This window comes from Galleria mellonella, unplaced genomic scaffold (assembly GCF_026898425.1).
Source record: "Galleria mellonella isolate WM207_F2 unplaced genomic scaffold, CSIRO_AGI_GalMel_v1 utg171, whole genome shotgun sequence".
Classification (NCBI taxonomy): Eukaryota; Metazoa; Arthropoda; class Insecta; order Lepidoptera; family Pyralidae; genus Galleria; species Galleria mellonella.
The window spans coordinates 3,490,351-3,503,425 of record NW_026442014.1 but is presented as its reverse complement, the minus strand read 5'-3'; the positions used below and the strand labels follow the sequence as shown (position 1 = coordinate 3,503,425).

At 33.9% G+C, this 13,075-nt stretch overlaps 1 protein-coding gene across 2 annotated transcripts in view; it reads left to right on the top strand.

Annotated features, from left to right (window-relative positions):
• The window catches only part of LOC113518375 (syndecan), a 362,685-nt gene that overhangs the window by 341,025 nt on the left and 8,585 nt on the right, over positions 1–13,075 (top strand). Inside the window, exon 2 of one of the 2 annotated variants that reach the window (XM_026903265.3) lies at positions 12,589–12,970. In XM_026903265.3, coding sequence (XP_026759066.2) covers positions 12,589–12,970 — 382 coding nt within the window. The remainder of the gene's footprint in view (positions 1–12,588; positions 12,971–13,075) is intronic. The other variant, XM_031912982.2, reaches the window with a different exon arrangement.

Below are 13,075 nucleotides of genomic sequence, written 5' to 3'. Positions count from 1 at the left end.
TAAAACGTGTCAACATAATATGAATGAGATGCAGTTGAATTAAAGTTAATAATGATTAATGAACTATTAAAAATTACTAAAACAGTCGAACATGAAATTCTATACTAATATATTTCAATTAAACTATTTTAATTTTTATTTAAATTATTAAATAGAAAAATTCTGAAACAGTTGAACGTGAAATACTATTATATATATTAATATACTTGTTTTTTTTTTTTTGTTATTAAACGCTTCCTCCTTTCACTTGTAACTAAACTGTAACTACAACACAACTACTAACCCAATACATCTAACTATTATAATTTGAGCTGCCGCGCATCTCACGAAACTAAGACAAATGAACGTCCGCAGGGAAAACTTATGGAGGACGGCAGGTCACATCAATCTGGTCAAATAACAAGTGGAACCAATCGGACATGGCTCGTAACGATTCCATCTCTAGTTAGAAATTAAATTGGCATAAAAATATCGAGGCAATAATCTTTAAGCGCAATGAATGTTTTTTCTATTAGCACTTTTATTATATAGATATTAAGATAATATAAAGCATGCTGTATTCCACGGATTTGTCTGTGAACATAATGTGATGTTGCCTTACTCAAAAAATAAAAATCAAACATTTTTCAATTTGATTCCGTATTTTTGTATGATGTCAGAACAAAAGCTGATAAATTAACTTTAAACATAAACATAAATCTATTATTTGCAAATTCATAAAAAAAAATTGAGAAAAAAATTAATTATTAATATATATTCTTTATTGCACTTGTAAGTTACATATAAAATAATCTATTTATAAATGTTGTGAGCAAGGGTGGACTTATCTCTGACAGAGATCTCTTCCAGTCAACCCAGTACAGTAAGAAAGCATTTCGTTAGCGGACAGCTGAAGTGCTACAACTATTAATACATAAACAAATATACAGTTAAATAAAATATTAAAATATATAATAAAATATTACATAAATACATACACTATAAATATATACAATACCTACCTACTTATATAGTATATGTTAAAATAAATTAATATACTACTTACATTAGAAATTTCGTTTAATGATTTTAAGATTTGAGAGTTCAATTAGAAAAATACAAAAAAAAATATTACTCAAGGGGAAGAAAATGTGATTTCAACCTCTTCTTGAAAGAGGTATAGAGGGACTCTCTTGTATGTGGGAAGGGAGTTTGTTTCATAACTGGACAGCTCGATACGAGAAAGAGTTGCCCATAAAGTGTGTCCTACACACAGGAAGTTCAAGCATCCTGGATTGCAGTTGACAGGAGCGTTTAGGACGGACTGGTGGTGGTAATAATTTAAACCGGGAGCGGAGGTACGATGGAGAATTGGGGTTATTGAGTATGTTATAAAGGAAAGAAAGGATGTGCATATCACGTCGAAGTCGGATAGGGAGCCACTTTAACTGGTTGCGAAAAGCAGACACGTGATCGTATTTACGAAGACCAAAGATGAACCTAATAGCTAGGTTTTGTAAACGTTCCAGCTTGTTTAGAAGCTCCTCAGTCACATCCAAAAAACAGACGTCGGCATAGTCAAGTATTGGGAGTAGTAGAGATTGTGCGAGCATAATTTTTGTGTTTACCGGGAGAAAGTATTGGAGTCGCTTGAGAGAGTGAAATGAAAAGTGCATGCGTTTACTGAGTTCATTTATATGACATGCCCAAGACAAAGTGCCGTCCATTATTATGCCGTCAATTACTACCTGTAATTGTTATCGTGAGTTACAATTCATTTTCCGCGTCGAATTTATCTGTATAATTGAATTATTCAATTGTCATTGTATATTTCTGTTTATAGTGCAATAAAAACTTAAATAAAATAAAATAAATAGTATAAAATTCCGTAGAAATACAAAACTTTAAATTTTTTCTATTACTTGCCAGTGTTGCCGTAGTAAAATTGTATTTCATTCGGTAAATCATTTACTTTTACTTCCTTCATCCTGACTACCACATTATCTTTAACTTTTCGACGATGCACATAAAAATAGGCACGTTAATCTATTATCAGTTAAATAACCAATTACTGTAAATGTTTACTGTCAAAATTATTATAGGTTTTTTGCATTCGGCTGTTTATAAAAAGCACCGCAATTCGCGAAAGATGCGTTGTTTGACACGCGAGTGTGAGCGATGTCACCGGCCCATTATCCCTTAATATTCCCTCAGCGCCACGGATTTCCATTAAACTTCGTACATTTTAAACAGTTGCCTTTTGTGCTCACTTCAAAATTCATCGCATATTTAAAGGTTACAAAGAGCTTTGTTTAACTTTTTGAGCCGTTTTAAGGGACGCGGCAGGCATCGCGAATTTTGTTTCACTTGATGTAATGAAAACAAGTTTTCCGCTTGTAACACGCTGTGTGTGTACTCGTACAATTCAGTTAAATGTAGCACGTGACTGCTTAAATCAATAGAATTAGCCTTAATGATAGCTTAGAGCTTTATCATCACAACAACCGTTACTGTCTATTGCTGAACATAAGCCTTCCCAATAAGAAGAGTTTTGCCAGTAGTTGGCACGCTTAGCAAGCGGATTGGCAACCGCGGCTAGACTTTTAGAGATGTTTTAAATTTACTGCCAATCCCTCGCCCTCCCTTAGTTCCCTCTTACGACATCTACAGGAAAGAAAGGGGTGGTCCATTCTATGCCGGGGTATACACGACGTTACATTGTAAAAACTATTAACTGTCTATTGCTGAGCATAGAGCTCCCTTGGAGATGATAAAGAGTTGGTAGAGGGAGGTTTACCAGTAATTGCCACGCTTGGCAGGCCAGTGGCAAGAACAGTTAGCAAGAACAGTTAGGCTTTGGTAATGTTTTAAGAGGGACGCCGCTGTCCATACCTTGATCATTACATTTCCTTAGTCGCCTCTTACCACAGGAAAAGAAGGGGCAGCTTAGTGGTATGTTATATTGAAAATAAGCATGTATCTAAATAATATACAATACAGTTTTACCGCTTCAACTAAAAACTAATATTTTCCGACCGTGTTAACTTGAAGCGAGCTCATTTTGCCACCCTGAGCAATTAACCGAGCTAGCGTTAGAATCATAAACACTAAACCAACTTTGGCAAGTCCTAAACGATTTTATTACAATTCGAGACGCAGTTCTATGTTTACATTGAAGAATTGTTTTGTAATGACTGTTACACGTCAGTAATGACGAAATATGTGGAACCATTGTAATATTACCATTACACCTTATTGTACCACATTTTTAGCAATAAAATTCATTCAATTCATTTAGATTCTTAAAATTGGTAAATAATAGTTCTTTACATTTTGAAAAAAGATGCGTCTATCTATCAAATTAATATTCCAATATATTATATATAGGCTCCAAATAATTTACCGTTTTTTGAAAAAAATATTATTGTCAGTAAATAGATCACTGACTTATAATAAAATCAATATGTATAAATAAACCATCAGTTTGCTAATTAAAAAGTACCAGTAATTACTTACTTCCTATTTAGCAGGTTTGTTTTTCTTATTTAATATTTATTTATACTTTATTGTGCACATTAATTATACATAAAAATATGACAGAGTTAAATAAGTAAGGTAAATGTCGAAGGCGAGCTTTAGTCTAAAAGAGTTCTCTTTCAGCAAACCCAAAGTGGAAAGGAGCATCATTGACAGTAGGTAGAGTGATGTACAATTTTGTGAGAATTTTTAAACAAAAAGAACTAGACAAAGTTAAGTTTATACATAACTAATTATAACATATTTAATCATATGTATACTAATATTATAAAGGGGAAAGGTTTGATTGATTCTTTGTTTATTTATAATGGATAAACTCAAAAAGAAATTAACCAATTTTCAAAATTCTTTTACCTATAGATTACCAATTTATAATGTAAATTAAAAAAATGATAATATAAATAAAAGTGTTGACTGCTAAATAAATAATGACTTCGTAAAATACCTTCTTGATCATTTACCTAAACCAATAAGAAGTGATCAATTATTCAACTCGTCCTCAGACTAAAAAAACAGAAACATTCCAATTTCTCAGCGAGACACCTTTTTACTTACCTGCTAAAGAGGGTGAAAAAAGTGGGTGAACTTATCAATTATTAGGAACAAAACCCGAGGCTCTATAAACTGATATTTGAATACCAATTTGTAAGCCGATAAATGACAATGACCAGTTACGGTGCCACGTGAACCCGCCTCGTGTCACTCTACACCAAAATAGGCCGAAAGGAACTACTTTCAGAACAAATAAAACAAAATGTCAATCTAATTAGCTTTTAAATGCGGCTTTGAATAAGATAAATAGTAACCTATATCCTTCACCCCAAATAATACCTATATGTAAAATTTTGTGATACTTTTTATTGCACTAAAACAAATATATATATATATATATATATATATATATATATATATATATATATTTATTGCACTAAAACAAATATATATATATATATATATATATATATATATATATATATATATATATATATATATATATATATATATATATATATATATATATTACATGTCACCTTCGCCAATTCTAAATTCTAAATACAAAAAAATCTTAGTAATTATTTTTTATTCTTCTACAGTGAACTGTTTCTACTATTCTGTCCATAATTCATTCATAGATATTGAATATGTAGTATAATTCATCTGAGATTCTGCCATATAGATTTAATTCCGTAATTATCAGAATGTAATGACATAATTAACTTCCACAACCTGCCAGTGGTAGATCTATTTATCTCTCTGCTCTGTCCTAATGTGGGATTAATAGACCACAAATTGAATAGATAGGCCGCTTCAAGAAAGCCACACAAGTGAAATGAAACGCTTTTATGTACTTTTGCTATCTGTAAGTTAGCAGGCGTCATATTTTAAATTATATGACCAAATTAACGCCAAGTACGTTTATAAATTAACAATGCTATTGTTAAAATGTTAATAAATATAATGGAGCAAATAAAGAATTAAATTTACACTGACATATTTAAATAACAAAAAGTAATGTGAATAAAAATACATGTCTATGTATGGCAAAACACGTACTTATGCTTTTTATATGTAACACCTTGTGTCTCATATTTCATGTGCATAATAAATAAGTAAATAAATAAGGCGACGTTCAAAAAGTTTTTTTTAATTACTGTTTTAAATTCATTGAAAGTTCTCTTATCGTCGTATTTAATCGATATCTTATTGTAAAATTTAATAATATCCATTCCTATAAAAGACATATTAACTTTTTGAAATCAGTCAGAACAGCTGGCTCACATTAGTTTATAGTACTAAGTTTATTAAGATTAAAATAACGGTGAGAAAATTGAAAATATTTTATATTAGTATCTTTGCTAAAAAATATGTTAAGTATTACAAAAACGTGTTTAGAGTTTAAATTTCAGAAAAAATTAAAGAAACAAATATTCTTATCGTGAAGTTAATTAATTCTTAGAAATATAAGAAATACTAATATTTTTTAGCAAATTCCATCATCATGAACTGTTAACAGACTACTGTTGAACATAAGCCTCCCCGTTGGGAGGTTTTGCTAATAGCCGTCATGTTTGGTAGGCAGATTGGCAACTGCAATTAGGCTTTCGTGGCAATTTAAGAGAGACGCTGCTTCCCATCCGTCTACCATTAAATTCTCTTAACAGCTTCTCACTACATCCACAAGAAAGAAAGGATAGCCTATTCTATACCGGGATCACTCGGCCATTATTCCATTTTCTCTTACTTACTTAATAATAAATAATAATAATAAATAATAAAATAATAAATAATAAAAGTACATTATAATAACTATATTCACGAAACATACTCGTAGATAAAAAAGTTGACCTGTCTTTAGCAACACATTTGTATAGAGACACTCTTTCTATATAATCTAAGATCCAACCCCTTATTACATCGATAGCAATAAAATCTTTGTAGAAATGTCAGTGTTTGACACTTATTTGACAATAAAATGACAGAAATCGTAGAAAGGCACTGTTCTTAATCTATGATACAGATGCAACGTACCTATTCTCGTTTCCCCTGAAATCTCCGGATAGAAAATAAAATGACCCGGCTATTAGGTCTCCATTGAGTTTTATTAGCAAGATTGATTCCAAGAAGGACGATAGAATATCTATAAAATCAAGAGGTTCGTTATTCAATTTTATCAAGAGAGGAAGAAATTTACATATTTTACTTTTTTAGCATTCAACATTAGATTATTACCTAAACATAAACCAAAATACACTAAACGTAGCATAGTACTTTTACATCGTCTTAATTATTTAATTTTTCTGACAATATTAAAAATTAAAGAATTCTATGTCTATGCTGCTATGAAGAAACCATACTATGCCACATCTTTTTATGTAATAAAAAGGAAAGGAATCATTAATAAGTACTAAAAACATACAATAGGTATGAAAAGTACAAGTTTGTTCTCATATTGGACACATATGTTCCTTATATCTGGCGCCTATAAACATTATTATTCATAGTGTGGCCCATTTGCGAGGGAGGAAATAATTTCGAAATTCGAATAGAACTCGGCTCATTCGCTCGTTTAATTCCTTTTTCAAAATATTGTATTATGGTTTACCGAAATACAATATTTTAAAAAAGGATTCAAGTCAGTGAGTAGCAGCCGCAGTGTTTGACATATCCTTTATAATCAGTCAAGTGTGTCCCACTTGTTTGATTATCCGTTATACCTGTGTTACCACATTGTACTGACAGATCACCCAAATGGAGGGCTCTCGGTCATTGCCGGAACAATAATCTGTTGATAACTTAAATATGAACTGAAAATGTCAATTATGTTATTGATCTAATAAATCAACATAAACCAGTCACTAAATGAAACTGAATATTAAATACTAGTTTTTACCCGCGACTTCGTCCGCGTGACTGTGATATGTTCACTGACCGGAATAAAAAATAACCAAAGTCCTTCCCCTTCCCATATAATACTAAACTTCATAGTGATTAGAGAAGCTGTCTAGGTGCCAAGAGGTAACAAACTCACTTTCACATTTATAATATTAAGTAAGGTTGGGGGGAAAGGGATTGTTAGCAATGGAGTTTGACAGCCCCATTGCTAGCAATATACCTTATTAGGTCGACCTCCACGTGGTTCCTCCTGGAAACCATCGTGAACAATTCTTGTTGAATTCGTCACGATGGGCTAACTGACCTACTTCATCCTTACCTATCATCCTTCACTGGTGCCCGCCGGTGTATACCGATAGCGCGGGTGGGATTACCATTCCATTATCATCCATTAAAAAAAAAATATTATGTAAGGATGAACACAAAACAAAGTACCCGTATCAAAAGCGTTTTTTTTTTCTTTTATTGAAGTCGCCCATAATAAAAAGTTTTAATGTTATGTTGTTGATGTTATCTTAATAGCTTTTATTTACAGCGGGCCCGCAATGTCTACGAGAACGGTTATTCTTTACGGAATTATGAAAACCGTAATCTTTGTTGAACTTTCGTGTTACGGCCGTTTTCTAATAATGTATCGCACATTGTATGCTGTGTTTATAATCATCATCATCGTCATCATCATCATCATCATCATCATCATATCAGCCGTTAACAGTCCACTATTGAACATAGGCCTCCTCCTATTGGGGGGGGGTATTACCAGCAGTTGCCACCCTTGACGGACGGGTTGCTAAGCGCAATTAGATGATATTTTATTATGTACATATTTGTATAATATGTATTTTAGTATTTTTCTTATGTATAAATAGAAATTAAATATTAGATAATTTAAGATTGTGTTCCACAATGACTTGTGGCAAAAACAAATTTCTTTTTGTAATTTTGATTGAAAATTAAAGTACTGTATATCCTTTCAGATAACAAAAGAATAATTCAAATCGGTTTATAACCATTTTACACTGTTAAATAATGCACGAGTGATCCCTGCATGGAATAAGCCACCCCTTCCTTTCCGTTGGGTGTCATAAGAGGCGATTAAGGGAAGTTATTGGCCGAAGAAATGGAAGGAGAAGCAGCGTTCCTCTTTAAACATCACCAATAGCTATGTAACTGCGATTGTCAACCCACCTACCAAGCGGGGCAACTATTGACAAAACTCGACAAGAGAGGGATACTCACTATGTTCACCAGTGGACAGGTGAGAGCTGAAATGATGATGCACTTCCAAGTACAGACATCGTCTGGATACAATCTTATTATATTAGAAAGAAGTATCAGAGGGAGACTTTGTACAAAAGTCGTTTGCTTGGATACCTCTGTCCCATTCGTATTTCTACCGTGAAGCAGTTGTGTTTGCATGGCTGTGTTTCGGTTTGAAGGATGGGATATGGCGTGAATTTATAGGGTACAGAGGAATAACATCTGAGTCCTCAATAAAGGCAACGCATGGGGGGGTATCATGGGCGAAACAGTATACTCTGTTATGTCCATGGTACTGCTCATGTCTATAGGCGACGGTTACCACTTACCATCAGGTGGGCCGTCAGCTTGTTTGCCATTCTAAGTTGTATAAAAAAAAGTAAGATAATACAATGGTGATGATGAAAGATGATGATGATGAAAGATTATGATGATGAAAAATGATGATGATGATGATACTACAAACTAGACACAAATCCTAATATTTGACAATAGAATGAATTAATAGTGATCGGTTTCATCAATTTACTACACATTGATACGGGGGAACAAAGCATCGACTGAATCCCAGAGATAAATAATTGAAATCCCCATCAAACGGATATATTTTAATATTCCCGAGGAGCATGTATAAGTTAAATTAATACGCGTGTACAGGGTGAAACCGTAATAAACCCGAAATACAGGCAGGTCAGTGTAAGCGGGCATTATCCGAGGACAATAAATAATATTTCTCATTACGCCCCTGCTACACGCCCCAGCCTGTACCCCATGCGCCCCCCTGTACAGCCGTGTAACGTAGGCACCCCTCTGAACTGTACGCGTACAAAACTGGCCAATTACAAATAGGTATTACATTCGAAAATCGAATCTTTTTTTATTTAACCGTGACGCAGACGTCATTTGCCGAAATTGATTTTATTATATTCTTGTTTCAAATTCTTCTTAACGGCTCTTTTCTTTTTTTCACACAACAATATACTTAATCTAATTTATATTTTATTGCTCGATATTCAGTAGTCAAAACGAAATGATTAGTTTATTATTTTATCTTTTTAAGTGGCTTCCAAAAATAGAAGATTTTTAACTCATCGGATTTTTTTACAACTATATCACACGATTATGTAGCTAAAAACATACCAACTGCTTAAAGGGAAACAAAATCTATTATGCGAACACGCAGTATATACAACGTGGTTTTCTGCGAAATAATTAAATAAATTCCCTCGCAAATGATACCAGAATGGCGCAGACCGTTCATGCTTTCAAAGCTTGAAGATTTTACAATACAATTGACAGTCGAGTTACTTATGTATATGTATAATAGTTATTCTATGTTTATATATTTATAATTTTTTTTACCTATACTTTGTTACTAACTATATAGCTTTTTTTATACAACTTAGAATGGCAAACAAGCTGACGGCCTACCTGATGGAAAGTGGTAGCCGTCGCCTACAGACATGAGCAGTACCATGGACATAACAGAGTATACTGTTTCGCCCTCGATACCCCCCATGCATTGCCATTCCTAAGGACTCAGGTGTTATTCCTCTGTACCCAGTAAATTCACGTCATATCCCACCCTTCAAATCGAAACACAGCCATGCAAACACAGCTGCTTCACGGTAGAAACACGAATAGGACAGAGGTACCCAAGCAATCGACTTTTGTACAAAGTCTCCCTCTATTATTTTTGCACCATATATGTTATGCTTTATATACAAACCCTATAGATACTTTCTCCTTTCGGGTTCACAAGGTTGACTGGAAGAAATCCCTTTAAAGGATAAGTCCGCCTGTGTACATATTTGTTAGAACCTGATATCTATATTATATATAGTAAATGTACGGAAGCATATAAATAAATAAGTCATTGAGGTGTATCTATGATATATCTTGTCGTTTATCGGTGCGTTCACGGTCGAAGTAGCTTATTGTTGTGGAGTAAAATATACGCAATAGTATTTTTACGCCAATATTTATACAAGACTAGCTTTTCCTCGCGATTTCGTCAGTGTAACGAGGACGTACATTAACCACGTATTCATTAACCAGAATAAAAAGTACTTTATGCCCTCCATCCCTTACAAAATGTACAAAATACGTAAATACCAGACTTTGTACAAAAGTCGTTTGCTTGGATACCTCTGTCCCATTCATGTTTTCTGGCAATATACATATAATATGCATCCATCAAAACGATATGGAACTATTATATCTCTGTTATTGCAATTCGAGAGTGCGAATCGTCTCAATTTTAATATCGACTTATTAGAACTTATTTCAAGAGTAACCCCACAGGTATGTTGATAATTTATACAGTAATCGCGTCGCGTTAAGTCCCAATCGTGAATTAAAGGACGTAGACCCGAACACATAAAAACAAAAAAAAAAGAATTTTATGTATGCAACTTAGAAGAGCAAAGTATAGATTTTCTACATTAACTACTCCAATTTTTTTTCAATGTGTGTGGCTATATATACACGCGCTACTCTGTGGTTGTGAGAAAACGTCTTCAGTAGCCCTCCGGTCAGAGAAGTATTATATTTCTCGGTCGAAACCATGTAAATATTTTTACTCACGCATTTTTAATTCTTTGGATTTTGTAGAAGCGTGCCACGTTTTCGTAGATAATCTATGACGATCTAGTTGATTAAAAATAATTACGACACGACAGAAATAAGGTTGGGATAGAGATGTCCATGCAGGCGACTTTTGTACAGTTTTCCTGATGCAGTTGTTTATTCTGGTTGCTTCCTATGAGTCTTTGAAACCATAAAATAGAAATAATCACGGACCAATCAAAAGTGTTGCTGTCTTAGAGGTTTTTGGAATTTCAAAAATGTTCACCTGCGCTATATAAAGAACCTATCTGCAAAATTTCAAGATTTTGTAGATAGGTTCACTTAATAAGTTTGCATTATAATATAAATATTATTTTATATTTTACTACAGTGTAATGTAATTTAAATATCTAACACCACACTTTAGTTATTTAAATTTATTAAAATGGTTTTTCTAAAAGCAAAACCCTAAACTACCTTAATGACATCTGGCGAAAATCTTTACAACTCGTGAAAGCAAATTTTCGTACGCGCTCCGCCGTGCGAATTCTCGAACGTTCTCCCCAAAAGCCTCCCTCATCCCGGCATCTGTCGGCGGTTACCGGGAACACACCGAACGTTCCCGACACCCCCTCCCGGTCCCCTGGTTAAAAGCCTATCGATCGCCCATCGCGCCGACACAACTTACGCTAACCGACGAAAGCACTGCCACGATTCGGTAAAAAATTATAAATAATTCAATATAATCTGGCCTAATAAAGAATTCCAAGATATCGCTATCGATACCAGTAAACGGTGAGTGAGACCACATAACTTGCCATTCACACTACAGCCCATTCATGGTGACGTGGAAAGAAACGCAATATCGTAATTTATGTCTTTTCTCGCTTTGGGTGTCGTGATTAAAATTTCTGTGCCTCTTTGGTCATTCACAATTAGTGAATGACCAAAGAGTATGTAGTGCAAAACAAATCATATCATGTATTTTTATATAATTTCGGTGAATAGTTAAAAATTGGGTCACACTTCCTTTCGTTGGTTACGCACTTGTGTACTCTCAGCTGTATTGTGCGCATAATAATGAAATCCTATTTTAATGTTGCTACTCTCAATTTTAATGTTTATTTGTTCATCATTCATCATTTCAGCCGTTAACTCTTACCTGATGAACATAAGCCTTCCCCAGGAGGGGAGTTTTGCCAGTAGTTGCCATGCTTTATTTGTTCAATTTACTTTATATTTATCGACGTATTTAGTCAATTCTTTTTTCAGTATGCTATATTATCAGGGTGTCGTCGCCCTCAAATGATAACAAGTGTAAGAAATATCTGCTAGAGAAATATATTGCTAAGCGCAAACATCACCTAATATAATAATAGATAAGCGCAAAACTCGGAATCGGTTATACTAATTAGGCTATTTTTTTAATATTTAGATACTTGTTGAAGCCCAAGAAAGGTTTTTATGAAAAAAAAACATTCATTCTCTCTATGAGTCATTTATTTGCATATTTAATATTCTGCATATATTTAGTACGCTGTTTTACCATCATAGGACGTACAAATATTATTATACATAATATTGCTTAAATTAAGTCCATTAATAATAATAATAACAATAATAAATGACTTGTGTCAATTTAAATACAATTTTCAATTGTCAATAGAAAAATATATAATAATAAAATAACTAAATTAGAAAAATTACCTAGAAAAAATGTAAAAAAAGCCATTTATCTTTTTTCTCATACATATATTTGACAGAACGACATCTATTCTATTAGCTAGTATTCAAGAAACTCCTAGTAAAAATCATTGACAAATTTTAATATTAGACCTCTCTGCATTCCAGAACAGTGTCATCCCCACGCAAGACTTGACACAGGAATACATAGACGATGATGGATCAGGCTTAGAACCTGACGAGAGCTCCGGCTCCGGTTGGGGCGCAGGTCCAGGAGTTGACGACGAGGACGGCCGAGGATCAGGTGACACGCCACCCGGGGACTCAGATGACGAAGACTACTTCGACCCAACAACAAAAGCTCCCACCACCCCGGCACCCATCAACCCGGATACCACCCCAGTACCTAACACCCCGGCGCCCAATACCCCAGAAATCGAATCCGTGGAAGATCCCAACTATGACATCATGGATGCGTTCGGAAAGTTCACGCCAGTCAGTGAAGATACCACGACGCCCCCTACAGACAATCAGATCGATGTAGTCATTCGTGAGTAGAGGCTGGAGCATGCCATTTCTTTGCGTATTATTTTCATTTATTGAATGGGAAAACTAACGATAAACCGAAAACACTTTTCTACCTTATTCTTCATAT